The sequence below is a fragment of the Saccostrea echinata genome, unplaced genomic scaffold, assembly GCF_033153115.1.
Source record: "Saccostrea echinata isolate AGI-Se365-2 ecotype Australia unplaced genomic scaffold, CSIRO_AGI_Sech_v1 ptg000064l, whole genome shotgun sequence".
Lineage (NCBI taxonomy): Eukaryota > Metazoa > Mollusca > Bivalvia > Ostreida > Ostreidae > Saccostrea > Saccostrea echinata.
In genome coordinates this window covers 4,398,687-4,421,202 of record NW_026889813.1, presented here as the reverse complement: position 1 = coordinate 4,421,202, position 22,516 = coordinate 4,398,687, and the positions used below count along the sequence as shown (strand labels likewise).

Genomic DNA, 22,516 nt, shown 5'->3' with positions numbered 1-22,516 from the left:
GAATAACTAAGAAAGACGGACACTGTCCAAGCAGTGAAAAGATTTCCAAAAAGGAGTATAGTAGCACTGGGCATTTTCAAAACTATAGTAGTTTAATGACATTAATTGCATTAATTATTTTACAATATGGTTTAGGCATTTTCTCTTTACAGCAAAAACTTTGTATTGCGTTTTGAATGCTGTTTAACTTTCTCTCCAATAAATTACAGATTTTAAATGCTCAACCCCCCCCCCCCCCTTTAAAATCCATTCCTTTGATTTAATATTGTTTCTAATGTTTTACTGAAAAAAAAAATTCAGAGTTCGATTTGCGTGTTACATACATTGTTTAACCGATTTCATATCAATTTGGATTAAATGGAAGGCCGGGAATAAATGATGAGGGTATTTCAGGGATTTTGTATACGTAAGAGTTCGGTGGTCTGAAATACGAAAATAGTTTCTGATATTTCGTCACATACCGCTCTCCTGGGTCACATTTCTCTTTCTAACAAATGAATACATGTACTTGAAACCGTGTTTTTAGATTTGATGCTTGATATTAAGTTTTCAAAACTGTTTTTCATGAAAAAATTCGGTGTATTTCTACGTAATCTTAAAATGTGTACCTTTGATGTAACCCTACCATTACTTCATAACCCTTGTCCATGAATAATATGAGAAACCAAAGCTGTTTTGCTCTTTATAAGTTTTCAAAAGGGTTGTCAAATTGATCAACTTTTAGTAACCGCGGTTACTCGCCCGCCTTTTCGATCGACTACATGCGGCCCGGTTGTTCATAGAACTTTTTGGGGGGAGGGGGGGGGTATATTCCTACTTAAAACCTTTATGATGGCCCAAACTAGCGTCAGGAACCATCAATTGAACAAACTTTAATCTACATTATAAATTAAAGTGTACTTTAATAAGTAGGGCTTAATTGTCTTTTTGGCTCAGCAATGTTTCTTCAGCTTTTTATGTCCCCATCCAAATTTTTCTCATCTCTGGAGAGAAAGCCCTTAATTTGAACAATATGCCTAGAATTATGATGCTTTATTATTTTATCTATGGTAACTGGAGAAGTGGAGAAGAAGTTCAAATTGTAATAGGTAGTGGAGGGTGGGGGTGAGGGGAGAGAAAAAATGGACAGCGCTTACCAGAAGTTTTAGAGCAGTTCTCTTAATTAAAATATATTTATATATATTAGCCATTGGTGTATTTTTTTTTTCAGAATGCACAAGAGATATCTAGCGGATTTAACATTACCATCACTGATAGCAAATCTTAACCACCGGACCATGTGTAGAAATGTAGACTGCAATTTCTACCAGCTAATGAAGTAGGTTTTTTTTTTAAATCTGTTATACGTTTTTGTTGTATCCTTTATCCCTCCACTCTACATCCTATATTTGTCTCCACTTATTAATTTTAAAAGATTACTAACAGGCGCATAGAACACTGGGAAGGGGGGGGGGGGCAGGCGCGTCGAACACGGGGGACTCCCCCCCCCCCCATTTTTTCCTTAGTATTTTGTTAGTAAATTTTCATTTTGATGCTGGTTGACCCCCCCCCCCCCCCACCCCACCCCATCCAGTTTTGATGCCGCGTAGAAATATGCACGGAGAAACTCGCGCTAAAGTGACGTCACAATGAGCTATACAGAAAAGTTGATATAAATGTAACGATAAAGGGCAGTGAATAATTCAAAATTGAGTAGATCTATATTTTTGGTGCTTTTGAACATGTAAAATTTAAATATAAGGATCATGTTTTTAAGCTAGCGGGCTTCATGAAATATGCCTACGTGACAAGTCTGTGTGATTTACACACCAATAACTCACACAAAACTTAAAAACATTCCTTAAGGTCAAGATCTAGTAAATGACTTTAGACCGTCTTTTCGGTGCTAGATCCATTATGACGTCATAATCAATTTAAACTTTTCCTTTTCCCGTACTTTACAGCTCCAATAGAATTATGTAGAAAATAAAGTATTTTCATGGCATTCAATTTGAAATCATGTGAAAAGTAATCCCGATAACTATGTTCAATTTTACATTATTTTAAAGAAGAGGCTAAGAACATACAAATTACCGTTTTCTGAGAGACTGTAGGCAATCTGAATACATTTCCTTCGTCTGATATGGAAAAAACTCCCATATTCGTGACTGGCTTTCTTAATTTTTCATTGAAAATGACAGTATACAAGATGGTTTTTCGTCTTGTTTTCTTGCAAATTATGCCCCGATACACCTTATTTGACCGAGCTTTAGTTATAAAGCATCATAAAAGGAATTTATTTCTCAAGTTTGAGAAATCTGTAGGCTCTTTTCATTTACTAGATCTTGACCTTAAATGAAATAATTCGTATATCAATTCAAACAGAATTTAAGAATATTTTGATGCTAATTAAATGATATATATTTTTTTCAGATATGGCCGAAGGAAACGGGATATTGCTTTGTCGAAGTACGAGTTGTGCTGTAATAATTGACTGTCCTAAGTTATAGAATAGAGTAATAAATTGTGTTGTTTGTAAGAAATGCTAATTAGTTTTAATTAGTTTTATATTTCAGTATGGATGTACAAAATGTCTACAGAAATAAGACATTTCAGGCTCTATTGCAAATCATAAATTAAAAATTTTATTTTAAACACCTACAAATTATTAAAATAAAACATAATACTGAACAAGCATATAACTTAAATTTGCTGATAAATTGATTCATCTGCAATGGCTTTAGGGGCAATATCAACTTCAATACTAACAGTATTTCAATCAATCCAAGTTATACAAGCTCTGGGAAAAAAAACACAAGATTCACTTTGGGCCCTGTGAATTTCAGATCATATATTAAACCTGCTGTGATGAAAAAGAGGGAGACTCAGGACTCAAAAGAGGTTGCATTGCGCGCGTTGTTTTACGCATCGATTTAAGAAATATGTGTAAATATTGCCTATATAAATTGACCACTGCCATAATTAAAGTCTAATATCGACTGCAATGAAGAAGACAAAAGCACCTTTAACAAACAAGAGGCCCAAGGGCCTTAATGGTCACCTGAGTACAATACAACAATTTAGAGGATCCATAGAGTATTAAAATGAAATGAAAGGTGAAGCTTTGATGCCTAAAAGCAAGAAAAATAGGGTGATCAGGATCAACAAAATAATTAGTCTACTATTCATTAACAGTTCATAAATTAGGTTCTAATCTGTTCCCCATTTATCACTATCACCATATAGTATATTAACAAACTATCAGTGCTTTTGTACTATTTTAATTCCTTGTTGTAATCTCTTACATTGGCCTCTCTTGCTCTTTGATGAACATTTAATAAGACAAGTTATTTTTGTCTCATTTTTATTTATCTATTACTTACAAGTCCACATGATCATTAAAACTATGAAAATACTTTTTGTATTATACAATAAAAATTCTTGCATAATTCTCTTATTCTATTAATTTTTCAAGTACATTATTTACAATGATTAATTATCAAAAGTAAATGGCAAGGGGAATAACTCCTCTCAGCAGAATGCAAATTAATTGAGCCCTGGCTAGGACCAGAACACTTGACCAAATGGTCCAGATGTTCAAAAATCTGGTAAAAATACCCTTCCTTATTACAACTTTTACACTTTTTGCCTCTGATATGCCCAAGTGCAGAGAAGATTTTTAAAGAAATAATGCATTTTCACTACAGATTCACTATATTATCAATAGAGCCCCCCCCCCCCCCCCCCTTCACCACCGAGAAACACCAGAGCCTCTCACCCTGGGACCAGAAGTTTCAAGTTTGCTCATCATAAGTAATCACTTTGTTTAACTGCTTAACATTAAGGAGCAGACAGGATTATTTAATAGAATTAATGCATTTTCACTACATTATCAACAGCCCCACCCTTATACCAGCACATCTGACCCAGGGGTCATGCAATTCACTACTCTGGAAGAAGCACTCTTGCTCATCATAACTGTATACTTAGCTTCTTTGCTTTTTAACCAGAAGCAGAAAAGAATATTTTCAAAGAAATTTTGATTTTTCACTATATAATCAATAGAGCCCCCCCCCCTTTTGACCAGAACCCTTGACCCTGGGGCCATGAAATTCACAATTTTAGAAGAGGCATCCTTGCATATCATAACAATGTACTTAGTTTGTTTAAATAGTACCCAGGGGCAGAGAAGAAGATTTTCAAAGAAATAATTCACCTTCACTGTAGGAGCTATATAGCCCCACCCTAGTACAAGAACCCCAGTCCCTGGGACCATGAATTTCACAATTTTGGAAGAGGTGTCCTTGCTTATCATAACAATGTACTTAGTTTGTTTAAATAATACCCAGAAGCAGAGAAAAAGATTTTTAAAGCATTAATTAATGCATTTTCACTATGTAATAAACAGGGCCCCGCCCTAACATCAGAACCCCTGACCCAGGGGCCATGAATTTCACAATTTTGGTAGAGTTACTCTTGCTTATCATAACTATGTATTTAATTTGTTTAAGTAATACCCAGGAGTATAGAAGAAGTTTTTCAAAGAAATAATGCACTTTCACTATATGATCTATATAGCCCCCCCCCCCCCAGCACCAGAACCCCTGACCCTGGGGCCATGAATTTCACAATTTTGGTAGAGTCACCCTTGCTTATCATAACTATGTATTCAATTTGTTTCAATAATACCCAGGAGTAGAGAAGAAGATTTTCAAAGAAATAATGCACTTTCACTTTATGACCTATATAGCCCCGCCCTAGCACCAGAACCCCTGACCCTGGGGCCATGAATTTCACAATTTTGGTAGAGGGCTCAATGCTTATTACAATCATGTCAACAGTTTGACTGCTTGATGTCCAGGAGTAAAGAAGAAGATTTTTAAAGATTGCATTAATTTTGATGGTTTTAGCCCCATCCCTCAGGCCCCAGGGGGGCAGGGACCATGAAATTCAAAAATTTTGTTCCCCTTCACACATAGATGCCATATGCAAAAATTGGCTGAAATTGGTTCAGCGGTTTCAGAGAAGAAGCTGAAAATGTTCAAATGTTAACACACGACGCACGACGGACGACGACGGACGAAAACAGATAGCAATAGGTCACCTGAGTGACTCAGGTGACCTAAAAATATACAAATATAAATATTTTTCATGCTCATTACTTTGGCTTAATTTAGCCTTTTGAAGAGTGATCTTTGTTGATATAGCCAGGAAGCAATAATTCTGAATGTTCATTCAGTTGTCAAATACATAGGCACTCCCCAGCTTAATTTGTTAAAAAATATATGTCTACTATACTATAGTATAGAAGATACAGGGTGTCCCAGAATATATGATACCATTTCAAGATTCTGTAAAACCTAATTTAATGAATATTGATTTACAACAAATGCATTATAAACATTGCATATACTGTCCAATTTTATTCACATGATTTGACAGTCATTAAAAAGAAAACTACAAAATGAGTTCACTTTGAAAAATGCTATGGTTTTTAAATGATGTCCTCTAAATGACGTTCTATCTGTGTAATGATAATGTCTAGACATTGCACAAAATTGGGGAGTGCCTATGGTCAAATACAGCGAATGATGACATTATTTAGCCTAAATTTAGATCTCAAACTAGTTCTTATCTTTCGTTAAATATATTAGATTTCCCGCGAAGTAGAGATGCAAACAAAGTATTTTAATGAATTCCCTTTTTACTTTACTGAACGATGTCAAAAGTTTTCATCCACTTCTAGAATACTATATCTCCCATTTTCTTGGCGGGGATGTCGACGGAATTTTTCGTAACCAATGTAATCACGGGGCGCACTTGTTTCATAAGCCGGGTCAAGCCGGTTGATACTTCCGGAAGCGGGCAAGTAACTTGTTTCAAATATTTTTAAGCCGCCGGGCCAGAAAGTAGCCCGGATCGCCCGAAAAATTTCGAGCGGGCAGATGAAAAGCAATATGGCGGAAAACGGAGGTAGAAATTTTCTTGATGATGAAATATTCGTTGTTTTTATCATTTGCAGAAGTTTCAGTTTCAATAAACATACAGTACTGAGATAATAAGTAACTTTTACAACATGTTTGTTTATATTTGCACGACCAACCTTCTTTTTTTACTTTTAAAGTTACTTTTCAGTTTTGTTTGTAACAGAGACCTGTGCTCCAAATCAATCGCATCATCTCGGGTCTTTCCGTCAGAGGTCGGAAAAACAACTTTTTCCGCTAGTCGGAAAGGCCCTAGAAGTTGCGATTGGCTCCAAATTCACAGATTGTGCATTGAATAAATCTAATAAAAATTAAAATGCAAATACATCCAAAAAAATCGCTGTCCTCGTGCGTTCAGAAAATTTATTTATTACAGCAACAGTACCGATAACAGTAGCAGCCATTTTTCGGCTGGATTTTCATCATCATCATCATTTATTTGGTATCATATGTCATCATACATAAAACAAATACACATAAATGTACATAGTCATTTGAAAGACAATATTTGAGAATCCATAAATTTTAAATAGATTTATAAATAGATATTCAGGAAACCATATTTTAGATAGTGACTAGTTGATACCAGGATAACCCATTAAAGCTGGAGAGCTTATTTCCAATGGGGTCCTACCCTAAATAAGATAAAAATACAATGTTTCATCATTAAAGCACTATAACAATTTTTGGCACTATAATTTTAGCACTGCGTTGCTTACACGTTAAATTTAATTTAAGTATGACAACATATAGGATCAATAAAATAATAAAATATGTTTTATAAGTTAATGCTAAAACATATCACTTTCATGTTCTAAAATGCCGTTTTGTAAGATAAAACTCTTAACTTGTTTCTTAAAAGTACTCTTTCCTTTAGTACATTTAATAGAAGCTGGTAAAAAATTCCAGTCCTTAATGCCATTATAGTAAAAAGTATCCGCTTGACATGTTTTCACATGAGGAATAAAAAAATCTTCATTAGTGGATGCTCTAGTGTTTCGTGAAGACACGGCTGACCTTAAAGTAAAATTTTCGCTTAGATAGGATGGCGCACAACCATGATATATGTTATACACATGGTTTAATCTGAGTTGTCGTACCCAGTCTTCTATATTTAAATAATTTAATGTACTAAGCACTTTGTAGTTTATGGAATGTAAAGGAGTTAAATTCAGAATAAATCTTACCATTTTGTTTTGACATACTTGTAATTTCTTTTTCAAACTCTTTGACAAACCTGCATACCATGCACAGCAAGCATAATCTAAATGACATTGTATAAGAGCAGAACATAATAACATTTTACTTCTTATATCCAAAAAACGAGCTTGTCTGTATAAAAAACGCAACCTGTTGTTGACTTTTCGTACAATGGACTCAACAATAAATTCACCACTCAGAAATTGATCAACAAAAACTCCTAAATATTTAACTTTTTCCATAGAATGTATTGTATGTCCATTACACTCAATGTGAAAATCTTGGACACTTGAAAGCTTCTTTCTTGATCCAAATAAAATACATTCAGTCTTCCCAAGGTGTAGAGATAACTTATTATCTACTAGCCAATTTGAACATTGTTTTAAAACAGTACTAAGTTTTTCTGAAATAAAATCTACATTTTTATGAGAAAATAAGATTGCACTATCATCAGCATATAAAATAAGTTTGCAGTCAGGATCAATACTGGAAGCCATATCATTGACATAGATTAAAAATAGTAGAGGGCTTAAAATACTGCCTTGCGGTACACCACATTTTACTGTACCTGGGTCAGACATAATATTTTCTAATTGTACAAACTGTTTTCTATTTGATAGGTAAGATTTGAACCAATCAGTATTTCTTATTCCAATGGCATTAAGTTTTTTACATAAAATTTCATGATCTACAGTATCAAAAGCCTTTTGAAGGTCCAACATGACCATACCTGTAAATAGACCCTTTGATGTATTTCCTTTTATAAAATCAAACAAATGTATTAAACAAGTTTCAGTAGAAAAATGTCCTCTAAAACCAGACTGAAAATCATACAAGATTTTATATTGGTCTAAAAATTTAACAAGTTGTATATGAACCGCCTTCTCTAAAATCTTAGAAACAATACTCAAAATACTGACAGGTCTATAATTTCCAACATCAAGTGAGCTACCTTTTTTGTACAGAGGTTTGATTCTAGCTATTTTCATATCATTGGGAACAATACCAGAAGAGATAGAAAGATTTATTATATATGTAATAGGTATTTTCAAAAAGTTTGCTCCATCTCTAACAAATCTAGCTGGGATGTCATCCAGACCTGTACTTTTGTTGGGATTGAGTTTTAAAAGTTCTTTATAAATAAAATCCTCATTAACAGTTTTAAGTATAAAATTATAATTTTCAACTTTTTTCTTCTGATAAAATGATAAAAAGTTTACAGAGTCAGTATTAAAAATATCTGAACACTTGGGTAATTTGTTAACCAATGTTGAAGCTACATTTATGAAAAATTCGTTGAAATAATTACCAACGGTTTTTGGGTCATGACACACTTTGCCACCTATATTTAAAGAAATTTTAATATCTTGTTTTTGTTTATTTTTAAGTCCAATATCCTTAAGGTGTTGCCAGAGTTTTTTTGGGTTGTCCTTGTCTTCTTCGATTTTATTGGAGAAAAATTCAGATCTCGCTTTTCTTATTTCTCTTTGTGTCTTATTTCTTAGTTCGCAAAAAAGTTTATAATCTTCTTTTTGTCCCGATTTCCTGTGTTGATACAGAGCCCGATCTCTTTCACTGATAAGGTCCAGAATTTGTTGGGTAATCCATGGCTCGGTACGTTGTTTAAGTCGAACTTCTTTTATAGGGGCTATTTCATCTAAAACTTTATTAAAGATGTTTTGGAAAGTTTTCCAGGATTCATTCACAGAACTTGTAAAACATTGATTCCATTCTTCTTGTATTAATTTTTCTTGTAGGATTTCTGAACTGTAGTTCTTTAGTGATCTCAATTTTATGGTATTATGATGTTTAAAATGCCCTTTCGATATGCGCCTAGAACAGTATATAATGGAATGGTCGCTGAGTCCAGTAGATATTGTGTCGAATTGCATTAGGTTTTCTTTTCTGTTCGTTAAAATATGGTCAATAGTTGTACTTGTAACATCCGTAATTCTTGTAGGTTTATCTATAATTTGCTCTAAGTCAAAAATGTTCAAGATCTGGACATATGCCTTATATAAAGGATGTGCTGGCTTAAAATCAATATTAAAATCACCGAAAATATATGTTTCATATTCAGCTCTCAGGGATTGAAGACTATTTTCAAAAGCTTCCAAGAAATCTGATTGATTTGGTGGTCTGTAGTAAATTCCAACTTGTATAGGTTTTGTTTTTGGTAAGAATACATTGATAAATATTGCTTCCAAATTGTTTTGGTCTGGTAGTCGAGAAAATGCATACTTATTGAGTATATATTGACAAACTCCCCCTCCAGTTCTACCACGATCTCTCCTAAGAATTGAGTAATCATCTATGTTTATCTCACTATCCAATACTGATTCATCTAGCCATGTTTCTGTGACTCCTATCACTGCTGGTTTAGATTTAGATGCTAAAAGTCGAAGTTCAGATATTTTTGGCAATAGCGATCTGACATTAAGATGAATAAAATGCATTCCTTTTTGTTTAAAACACTCAAACTGTATGTCGCTCTCATCATTGTTGTTTTTGGTTTCACTATAGTTAGGTCCTGGATTTACTTCTATACCTCCTATGCACAGTAGGATTTTCCAAAACGATTTTCTATGTGTGCATAGGCTAGTTCTATTTAATCTATTTGTTTCAAGTCTGAACCATATAAAAATGATAAGTTTATCGTCAGGTTGACTTGTGGATGATACACTAAAATCAAAATGTTCATATGATTCATGGGTACTGTGTCGTACTGTGTCTTTGTCATTCTTAAAAGAAATGATAAAATTCGCTGCTTTTTCCAAGCTAAAAAAATTTGGTTGGTGACAGATTTTCACTCGTTTCAGCGACACTAACCGGGTCAGAATGTTATGTGATAAAAGTGAACCGGGTCATCGCCCGAATGTCTGAAACAAGTGTGCCCACGAAGATTGCTGCACCTGTCGTTGTCAAACACGTGCTTGGAATCTGTGTAAACATCGGGTTAAAAAAATCTTTTGAATGCTCCCAGTTCAAATCACGCGAGATTTTATGATGTGTCTTCAAAAATGGCTACTCAAGAGAACCAAAAATGGATTTTGTAGAAAAGAGGTAGATTTTCGAATAAAAGCGGTAGGCGGGAGATGGAGTAAAAAAGCGTTAAAAAAAAGAGTTAACATGTATGGAATTTCTGAAAAATTAGAACTGCTCAGTTTTCGTTGAAAATGCAATATATTTCACATGTACCCTTGTCCATGTATTATGATGTCATGAATTGTGTCATCATCCTCAAATCCTTAAAATTTCTTCAAAAATAGGCTAAAAATTTAAGTTGTTTTTCAGTATTTTGCATAGACCCCAACCTCTGATCCACAATGTTTAATTTTATAATGAAAGAACTGTTTCAGGAGCTTATAATCCATTTTTTTTATTTTTTGGATCGAGGGGTGGCCTCATATTTTGAATCTTCGCTGAAGGTACTCAAATAGACCGTCTTTCTTCAAAATTCAAGAACATTGCAATTTCACAAAGCATGTACCTGGACTCTCAGAGGAAACTTTTTATATAGAAAATGAAAGCACTAAGTCTCTACTTTATATTGACGTTTGAAATCGGACGTTAAGACTTGGTCAATTAATTGGTATATGGGCAGGACCATTTTATGAATAAAGTGAACCTAGCTCTTTAGAACCCATCTATTCTATGTTCTATAATGCACTCTAAAAAATTCATTCTCTTTATATGTTCTCTTTTATATGTTCAATACAAATGCAAATTATAAATACTGGTACTTTATATCTAATATAAGAATTAAGTACTTGAGAAATAAATTTTCAAAGAGTAATGGTTTGTAAAGCATGTTAAAGTCTTGTACTGTTATCCTCAAACAAATATGAAAATTTATCACAGTGTTATTACCATGTTGTACTTTGAATACTCAATGTTTCTTTAGAACACTTCATTAACTTCTCCAGTATAAAGGTAAATTATGTTAGCGAAAAATCAAAAATTCCCAGTGAGGTTAATATGCAGATTTATTCTAATATGGATATTTCTTTCCAAATCAATACTTATATCAGTAATTATTTTTTCAATAAACTTAAAGTTTATCATATGAAGAAATCTTAATCAGTATCCATGTTTTCTTCCTTCTTTTCTCTTTTCTCATCTTTCTTCTTCTGTTGTTCTTGCATAGCCTTCACAAAAGCTTCTAAATCTGTAAAACATCACAAAAGTATTTAAATCTGTAAAACATCACAAAAGTATCTAAATCTGTAAAACGTCACAAAAGTATCTAAATCTGTAAAACATCACAAAAGTATCCAAATCTAAAAATATCACAAAAGTAATGGTATATATATAATTATATATGGAATACATCACAAAAAGTATCAAAAACTGAAAAACATCACATATCTTAACTTGCAGAAAATAATAAAATTTTTTGAACGCGTAAAATGTCAGCATGTCTAGATTTCAAATTCATATAAATTATCATTTCCGTTTCAATAAAATAAATTTAAAAAAATGAATAAATAACTAAAGGTACTGTGAGCACTGATCATGAGAACACACAATGATATCCCCCCCCCATACAAGTATAATGGCAAAGTCCATTTTTTGCTATGGCAAACCCAAAATATCTGTCTAATCAAAATGTATAATAGGAGGTGCACAATAGCACTAATGTAATAAAGATTCTATGAAAGTCTCATTACATTTCATTCAGTAGTATAGGAAGAGATGGGTACCCCCAATATTATTGAAAGAATGGCTGTGTCCATGTTTCGCATTGGGAAACCCTTAATAAATAATTATGTGTTCAGTGGAAACGTCGAATAGGAGGTGCATAATGGCACTATGAAAAAAAAAAGATTATGTGACAGTCTCAATAAATTTCATACCTCTTCATTCAGTGGTATAGGAGAAGTTCCAGATAAGAGATTGGTACCCCCAATACAATAGAGAGAATGGCAGGGTCAATGATTTACTATGGGAAACCCCAAATGTTTGTCTGATCAAAAATTAAACTAGGAGGTGCACAATGCCACTATGTTAAAAGATTCTGTGAAAATCTCATTAAATTTTATCCAGTTGTAAAGGAGTTGCAGATAAGAGATGGGTACCCCTAGAAGTAAAGACATACCCCATCTCTCTTCAAGCAAGGGGGGGGGGGATAACTGACCTCCTTGTGCTGCAGCAGTGGCCACATCCTCCCCAAGGTCAAACTGTGACATCAGGGGTCCTAACTGACCAGATTGAAGGGCAGAACTGAATGAAGACAGGGCCTGAAAATACAAACTAAGGAATTAACAAAACATACAGTAAAAGAAACGTGATACTACCTCTTATATTTATTTGTCATTTTGTAGAATTATAATCCTGACTGTGTAGAATGCCAAATATACTTTACAGAGATATTCAGAGAAAGAATACGGAAGAAATCTTTTCCTCCACTCACCTGTTGGAACTGAGGAGACTGTACGGTGTTTCGGAGCTCAGCCTCAGTTTTAGGGAGGGACTCACCCTCGGGGAGAAACTTAATCAGTCTCTCCTGTACTTCTTTATTGGCCAGAATGGGTATCATGGACTCAGGGTTCAGAGCACTCACTAGGTCCACCTCTGAAAACAAAGCACAATTATTTTATCCTGTGTAATAACATAATGGTATATTTTTTTTTTTATGAGAACAATTTAAATGCTAAAAATCATTACTTACGGTCCTTGGAGGGTCCAGAGGGCACTGCAAATAGTAAGATACAGACATAAACATACGTATAAATAATTTTTTCCACAAAATCTAAATTCAAATGAGAAGATAATATTGTACAATATCATTATTCTTTAGACCCACCATTCATGGTGGAGAGTATGTTCTGTAGGTCACTAAGCCTTATAGCTTGTCTCGGTGTGGTGTTTCCAGCACCTGCTGGTTGGGAAGCAGTGGTAGTAGGGGTCTGTGAAGGTAGGGCTGCTGCCGTCACAGGTCTCTGGGAGGACTCGGATCCACCCCCACTTCCTCTTGTCCCTGGGGAAGACTGTACCCTCATGGGCCTATAAAAACAAACACAATTCATTTCAACAGACAGAATTTCTCTTTTGATATAATTTAGTACTTTTCAAATGTACCTCATAAACAAGAAGGCTAAGAGACCCCTTCTTTTACATCAAACACAAAGTGCCAGTTTCATTTTTGGAGTATTTAATCCAGAGCTCCAGATAAGGTGCGTATTTGCAGAGACATGCATTGAATTTTTCAAAATACGCATTAAAAATTAAAACAGGGTGTACAATTACGTTTTAGCAATCATGAATAAGCATTACAATAGGAAAGTACTGTGTACGACAGATTGAATGTTAACTAATTATGTGAAATGAAGTCAGCTCAGTGTTTGAATTGTTATCAAAAGGAAATTTTGATTAAGTGTATTAAATGGAGTTCTGTGTGCCTGTGGAACTTTGCCTCTCGTATGGTCTTTCTGGTGAAAAAAAACGAAATTGTTTCTCAGTTATGGCTAAAAGCTGACAAAATTTTGTATAATTTCCTTAACCATGTGTTAACCTAATTGATAACTGTAGAAAATGTCTTTCTTTTTTTTTTTTACATTCCTCTTTCAAAAACACTTATTCGATAACAAGCTAAAAATCACATTAGATGTCAGAAGAGCAATAGATTAACAAAATACTCTTTGATTATTTTGCTGAAAAGCAAAATCTGCATTGATTTGAAAATCAGGAATACACTTTGGGGTAAAAAATTATCTGGAGCTCTGTAATCTAGTGGAAAATTGCTTGTTAAATTGTACCCTAAAATTACATGCATATGTAAAGTTCACAAATTTTTGTTCAACAAATTACACATGATACACAAATGTGCATCAACTTTAACAGACCTAAAACTATATTTATAATATAAAATTACTTTAAACATTTTCTCTATAGTGTTGATGTCCTAGTTATGGAATACTAGCCCAATAATCACACTTCCTATTTCTCACAAACATTTTAAGTAACTGAAAGCCACTTTTGCTGATCACCTTCTTTCAGAATGACCACCAGCAATACTTACGGTTCTGATGCAGTGGACTGTGCACTACTGGGTCGACCTCCCATCAGGGCAGACAACCCTCCTCCTGGACCTCCCATCCCCATTCCCCCTACAAGTCATACATTTGGTTATATTTAAAATGTTCTGATACTTTTGTATGTCTTAGTTGGAAGGTAAACACAAAGATATATTGGAAGTTCTTAGAATGTATTATTACTTTCAAAGATTAAAGTCCGCATTCTGAGATTCAGAAGCAATGTTAAAGTATTTGCTTTAATAGATATTACATTATATAAAATACAGGGTGATCCAAAATATCTGATACTGTATTGCTTTGATCCTGAAAAAAATTATCATATTAGTACAGTGAAAACTGTCCAGTCCAACACCTGTGCAATCCATTTCACTGTGAACTCTGACCATTACTTTCATTCCCATTCTACTATTTTCCACTGACATCCTTTTTATTCTGCCAAAAATTGTCTCCAAGTGCATATAGGATTAGACAGGTTTCACTGAACATATTTCATTTATACATCATTTTAAACTGCTATGCCTATCATTTTCATGAACTAGTAATACTACTAGAAAACACTGATGTCGACACATGCGGTGTTATGACATCACAAAACTATTAGCCCAATGGACTTTATCTAAGGGGATATTTCAAATATCCAACTTTCCCCCAATATATAAAAATAGAACAACTTTCCTTGAGAAATTTCAAGTTTGTAATACACAAGGAAATTGAGAAATTACTCCAGACAGGTGTAGAAATGGGATCACAAACTCTGAAAGGAGACATTATCTTATGCTTGATTAAAAGGGACGTCATGTATGAAATGTGCTGTAAATAACTGCATTACTTCATAAGATTAAAAAAAATATAAATTATACATGACATATATTGCAGAAAATGTCAAAGCATGTATTAAATTTTGAAATATTTTATTAAATTTTATTGTGCCATGTGGGAGTTTTAATAAGGTATCAGATATTTTGGATCACCCTGTATTAATTTTTTTTTAGTATTTGTACAATGATGATTGTTTATGAATGAATTTTGAAATCTCACCAATCAGTTGCATGAACTGCTGCTGGCTCATTCCACCAAGGATACTCTGCAAATCTGACTCCCCTGTTATAAAGTACCCAACATTTAATTAATGGCATTTGCTTTAAAAAAAAATACACGTGGACTATTTGTTATCTTCAGTGTCTTCTATATCTTAATCTAAATGTATTGCCTTTATTATTTCATAGCATACATGACTGTTAGATTTAAACTTATGAGACAGGTAACTTAACAGATCAAAGTTGGTATGCTGAAAATGTACAAGTAAGTAAATATCCAAAATTTGAGTGTGAGTTTCAGTTCTGACATGTAGAACTCTCCAAAACTGTTAGTCCGGCTTTGTGCAAGATATTGAGGTTTAAATGCACTTTTCTGAAAATGTCCATATTCAATAAGCATAACGTATTTGTCAATAAACAGATTTCAAATAAGCAGTAAAACTTCAGTCTCTCCCACTCAGTGGGACTAAAAGTCCTGGATATTGAAAACTGGTCATACCTAGTCCACTGAGTTCTGAGGGTAGACCAGCTCCCAGGCCGCCACCTCTGCTTGAACCTGGGGTGGGTGGGTTGTTCAAATTGTCATTCACTTTCTTACAAAACTCTTCATCTTTGTCAGTCTTGGGTTCCTGTTCAACACACATAAATTTCATCCATCAATTTCAATCATTCAATTTGGAAGATTTCCTGCAGAAAATTTATTTCCAACAATTCATCAGATATCATCTTTCTTTACCTGCATCCAAAAGAAGAACTTGCGGGCTGGAGACTTGAACTTAAGAACATATACTCTACCAGTGGTACATTGGGGCACATGCTTGAACTCTGTGTCCTCTGGAAATATTATCAAATCCTGCAAAGAAGACATTTAAAAAAAACTTAGCCAATGCATTTACTGAAACATGAAAAGTCTTTTAGTAAATAGTCATCTCAAGACAACCATATATGAAAGTACTTCCCACACTTAAACGCAATGTTTCTTTGTTCTACATAACTGCAAACATGTATAAATACTTAATAACTTATTATAAACAAATATTTTCTCCAATAAGTCAAGATATCATGCTCCCATTGTATCAGCTTGTTTTGTACTGAGAATTCTACAATTTGATTTCTCAGAGAGATTGCAAGTACATGTATAATGTCAATTATTAATGACATACTCGTATCAGTTATAGTAGAAACACAGAGAAAATTAAGTTTTCTTAAAATATTAATTAAGAAAATTATCATTTCCTTTGTTTCTTGGCTTTACATTCCATATTAGGAGTGAAACGATTCACCGCGGTATCGATTCACCGCGGTATTTTTTCTCGGTTTGATACACGGTGCAAAATCTCTATTTTTCGGTTTGGTTCATTTTTCGGTCGTGATCGTTATTCAGTTGGGTTTGCATAAGGTAAAACACGTTACTCAGTGTAAGTAAGTCTAGAAAACGTAAATTTTTGAGGACTGATAGTTTATAAAATAATTTTGACAGTCAAATCAATCTAATCCATTTCTTCTAGTCAATTTGCAAATAAAAATTCGTAAATAAAGTGACTTGATTTAGTAAAAGAAAGCATAAAACAACGTTGAATTTGTTTCCTTCTATCAAAATGTATCATATCAAAAATAACCGTACCGAGACAAAATTATACAATACGTATTGAACCGTGAAGGAGGTGTATCGTTTCACCCCTATTCCATATTATCTTAAAAATCTAATAAAAGTGCGTTTCATTATTTATTTTGAATTATCAAACATTACAGCAGGGTTCGACACTCGTTAAAATTTGGTCTCGCCATTTGGGCAACCTTGGTACTGATTTCAGGTTGCCCGATTGAATTTCAGGTCGCCCGAACAAAATATCAAAAGAAACAAAAATTTACAATAGTTTAAAATTTGTTAAAATATTAAACAGAGGTTATGCTATTATAAAATGTAAACCAAATATTTTTGGAATATCAAAAGCTGTCTTCCAGTATATTATCAAACAAAGAAACAAGCAACAAATATTAATAAGCAGAATCGGAATGCTAATTGGACTTTAAAAAAATTATTTTTTTTTCATGTATAATATTCCCAATTAATCAAGGGTTGGTAGGATGGGATTTTATTTATTTATTTATTTTTTGCTAATATACATTCTCACCTCACATATTCATTATTGACACAAAATAAAGTTTCTAGTTTAAAACATTCATTTTCACTTACCAAAAAGGCCTTAATAAAGGGGGTCAAACATCCCTGGACTGAATTAACCAGGTGTGATGTTTACAGTGGACACCCTACATGGCTGTCTAGCAGCAGAAAACGAACATCAGAAAGTTGTGGGGGAAATACTAGATGTTACAATAATGATCATTACTCTTTATATTTATGGTGATTGTTGTTTTATATCTCAAATAAAACTTAATTTAACACTTTTGGTAAAAATTACATCAGCTGATTGATCAAACACAGATTTGACAGAATGAAAAATCCACGCGGCTGCTAATTGAATGGGTCAGTCGGGTTACCGGAAACAATGTTTTCAAGGCCTTATAAAGTTTATTTTAAAATATTAAACATCATAATTGAAAATTCCCAACTCGTCCAAGGTCGTCATTTGGGCGAGCCAGACTGAAAATCAGGTCGTCCAAAATCAATCAGGGGTGGAAATGACGAGGTGACGAGCGTGAATGTCGAACCCTGTTACAGATTTTATGCAATAATAAAAAAAATTCTATTTCTAATAATCAAATCTAAATTATTCAAAAATCAAGGTTTTTGTTTGAACCGAATCGATTTGAAAATTTTCTGATTCATGGCAGCCCTACACCCTACCCTCCTTTTACTGTAGAAATCCAAAGACCAGACATTTTGCTGGTATATCGGTATTGAATAAACGTATCGCAATACAATATTTTTTGGCAACGAATCATAATATACCGGAATATTGATATAGCACAGCCCTAGTGAAACAAAGTTGTATGTCTTGAACTCCCCTTCAGTGGGGACCCCTGTTTGTTTATAAGTTTTGTTTCTTACCTCAATAATACTTTTATATATCATACAGGACTTAAGAAATCTGGGAAATGATAACAGATATTGGAATATAGGTATGATAGGTTAAGAATTCATGTATTTTTGATAAGTTTTCGAGTCTGACTAAAATTCTCATTTTGGGGGGGGGGGGGGGGGGAGGGGGGTTAAACCGCTACATGTATGCGTTAGGTGCCGTGTACAATACATGATAATCTTGTTGACACATAGTAATATTCTGTGATATATATTTTGAATACAGAACTTGAAGTATTCAGTTTTGAAGGAAGTGTTTTACATTTATCTAAACTCGGTTAGAGATAATTCGGAAAAAATAACGATGACAATACAAAATCCTTACGTCTTCAACGGTCCCTGTGGTGCGGTCTTTCCAACAGAAGTGCATCAGGGCGTCATCTGACTGGTATACATACACCTGTCCCTTCCTCTTATCAGGGTGTACCATTTTACCCTTCATAAACATTTTCCCGGCCCTAAATTCGACCAGGTTTTTGCTTTGAGAACGCCCAGTACTTCCAAACAATGCTCCAGAAGCCATTTTTCTTCAATGTCTGAAGATAGGAAAAGGCAAAGAGTAACCGAACAATCGCCGGAAGTATACTATCTGTAGGTAGACAGGCGTCTCGGCCCACCGACACCTCGGCCCGTCACATATGACACTACAGTCCTCACAGGTCGGCCTCAAATTATTGACATCATTATTAGCAAATCTATTGTGGAAAATGCTATAAAAAATATAGACCTCAGTAAAATTCAATTTCAACATAATTCTTTCGATCTACCGCGGAATAAATATAATATATATACCCTACAAACGAACCATTATAATAAACAATTCAAAGTGTGAATATCACGATACAAATAGGCAATATTATATTTATTCTTAAAAAGAGGTGAAAACATATGTACACTCCAGGGGTAATTGAAAAAAGTTATTGTAATTGACTGTAATTAATTACATCTTTTGAAGTAATTGGAAGTAATTTGTAATTGAACATTTTTTCAATTACTTGTAATTGTAATTTAATTAATTACATTGAAAAAATACCATGTAATTTCAATTACTTTTTCAATTACATTCAATTACTTTATATAATACACATTCATGATATATTCATGATATATTGTTACCACTACCTCCCCATTTTACTGGTTTTTATTTTATTGTTAAAACATATCCTCAATCCTTCAATTAAAGAAAATCTTAGGTTAATGCTTACAAATAAATAATTAAATGATTGGCTTGATAATAATAAACTAGTTTCTTTCTAATCATTATGTTAATTTTGAATTTTTTGATCTATGTTTATAAATATGAATTTTGAACCACCCTTCTTAGGTCTATTCAGCTATGCAACACACATTTGTTGTACATGTATTTCGATCTTTGTTGTTTGATCAATAATAAAGAAAAGGAAGGTGTGTGTCATTAAGTTAGAGTTCTCTCTTGTTGGGAAGAGATAATTGCCCTCCAGATCACAGCTTTAAATTGCAATCAAAACAAATCAACTCCTCTAAAGATATATTCATTCCATGATTTAGAAGACAAAGCCAGTGGAGATAATTATTTCAGTTTAAAATGCTCCGCTAGCTTTAGAAAAGAAATACTTTCAATTTGATAATTATTTTAACATCTAAACAGATTTTTATGAATGAATTTTCCATCTGTACAATTCTGACTTATGAAGTAAAATTGTTCAACATAAATAGCAATTTGAGATGTTCAGGTTACCTTCAAAGGAAATATTTAATTTAAGGGGTTACAGTTGCGACTCATTTTACTCTATTAAAATACTCACTTTTAATCAAATATCATAAGCCATGCAATTTGTGTACATATAGGTTTTGTGTGGTAGAAACTGCATCAAACTGATCTCGGATAGTTCTTTAAGAGATTCTTGTTGTATTGTAAATAAATGTTATAAATTAAACCACATTATGATACACAATGCCTATAGCATATTATTTCTTGTACTGTTTGTGCAGAGGCTGAGCTTATATACAAATAAATGATGTTCTGTATATTCATTGAAAAGGATTATAAAAATTTTCAAAAAAACATAAAAATGTAATTTGTAATTTAATTAATTACTTTTGCAAAGTAATTGTAATTTAATTAATTACATGTCTTAGAAAGCCTGTAATTTAATTGTAATTTAATTGAAGAAAAAGTCAAAGTAATTGTAATTTAATTAATTACTTTTTAAAGTAATTGACCCCATCCCTGGTACACTCGTATATTCTCCAAACAGATATTGATAAATGGTGTCTTTTTTATTAGTTGTTTTTCAAGACCAACCGACTCAAATATCCAGGAATATGAATAAAAATTATATACCAGAAAAATAAGACTTTTTCTACATTTTTTTTTTTTCAAGTTCAATCTTAAAATAATTTTAGTATCAACGTTTGATATGCGTCAGGCGCGTGGCTGCCTCTACGCAAGTATACGCAACTGCGTACACATCACGTAACTGCGTACACATCCCTCCCCCCCCAAAAAAAACCCATCTGGGTGAGAGAGAGAGAGAGAGAGAGAGAGAGAGAGAGAGTTGTTCAGGTAAAGAAAAATCCCAATATCACCCAGCAAATATTTTTGTTTCAAAAAGTTTTCTGTCATTTATTTCGAATAAAATTTTACGTTATCATGTCTACACAATCAAATTTGAAATCTATTATTAAATCGTTACCAAATCTAAATAAATCATTCAATAGTTTACACAATGTAAGTGTTCTGTAGCAGACTGACAATTTAAAAAAAAAAGAAGATATTTGAGAAATTAAATTTTAATCACATCGTTGAATGGTTTGATCAATTAAATTGTATATCATTTTAAATACAATATTTTTTCTATTAACATTTATTTTTCTTGTTGCTGAACATTAAACTATAAGATAAAAGTGCAGACAATACCAATATATTGGTAAAATATCCAGCCTCACGTACACGTATAATAAGTTTCCGTGGAAGTTAACCTTTGCGTTAAAAACAATATTTCTAACTCTAAGTCTTTTAATATTTCTAAACAAAAGCGAAACAGCATGATATTTACTGCAAGAAAGTGATTGAAATATTTGGAAAAACTTAGGAGCTTCCGGGGGCTTTGCTGGACATATTGGGGGCCCCAAGGCGCCCCCGACCCTTTGCCGTTTTCTGCGTACACATCACTTCTATTCTGGCTACGCGCCTGTACGTGAACTTTTTCTGAGTACTCAGTATAGTTTTTTGCTATGGTAAATTTTCCATTATATGCTCCCCCCCCCCCACTTTTCCAGGATTTGGACAGTTAATTAGGATTTTTAGAAATACCGGTATTTATACAAGTATACGTGCAACATCAGATGCTTCAAAATCAATTAATGTGGTTTGTAAGGCATATGCATATTTTCCTTCCATGGAGAGAGTATGACAGAATCCCAGTGTAACGCACCAAAAGATGCACAAAATGAGTGCTATTTGGATCTGGAAACGAAGAAAAATAGATCAAACTAAGACAATCTATATTAGCCAAACTTCCATCTGAAAAAGGATTTCTTTTCCAACAAAATGCACGCAGGTAATCAAATCCGAATCAGATTTGGAAATGTTTCATTTGAATTCAATTTTTGAGGATATATTGACTACAAGAGTGCATGTATAGTCTTCGATCTAATTTTTCCCCAAAGAAATGATGTTTCTGAAATTTAAATCAAATGTGGACATGTGTCATTTAAATTCAAGCTTTGACGATATTTTAATTAAACGTTCATTCTTTTTGGGGGAAAAAAACTATCCATTCTTAAAAAGAATTATTATTTTTTTTAATTTTGGATGCTTAGTGGGTACTTACAGGTAACGTTTGTACAGGTTTGAGGAGTTTGCATAACAATATACCAAAGAATGGACAACACAAACAAAAGGCTTATGTACAGTTATGTTTTAAAATATGACATAGTATGTGAATGTATATAGGAATATTTTGGATTTGGGAACTAGTCTTTATCAAATCTTCTAGATAATAACAACTTCTCACACACATATTAAACAGAAATCAGGTCCGTAGGACAAAATATTTTTAATCCCCGACTAGTTCTAATTATTGTGACGCTGCTGGCAGCTTCAATATTTATAATTTGTTTATTTATGCATATATCTATTTGAAATTTGCTATGTATATTGTCCTTTCTGACATATTTCATTTTATCAAATAAATTCTGAAATAGTGTTGCAGAATTTATTTGATAAAATAAAAATATGTCAGAAAGAAAGGA

At 33.2% G+C, this 22,516-nt stretch overlaps 1 protein-coding gene across 1 annotated transcript; it reads right to left on the bottom strand.

Annotated features, from left to right (window-relative positions):
- Positions 1 to 11,131: 11,131 nt before the first annotated feature.
- LOC133175942 (proteasomal ubiquitin receptor ADRM1-B-like) lies at positions 11,132 to 18,842 on the bottom strand. The gene is made up of 10 exons (XM_061311097.1): positions 18,606 to 18,842; positions 15,974 to 16,090; positions 15,737 to 15,866; positions 15,239 to 15,301; positions 14,185 to 14,272; positions 12,970 to 13,169; positions 12,835 to 12,858; positions 12,577 to 12,737; positions 12,301 to 12,403; positions 11,132 to 11,331 (listed from the first exon to the last, which is right to left on the bottom strand). The coding sequence occupies exons 1-10, from the start codon at positions 18,801 to 18,803 to the stop codon at positions 11,240 to 11,242; spliced, it is 1,176 nt and encodes a 391-aa protein (XP_061167081.1). The 5' UTR covers positions 18,804 to 18,842; the 3' UTR covers positions 11,132 to 11,239.
- Between the last annotated feature and the right edge of the window lie 3,674 nt (positions 18,843 to 22,516).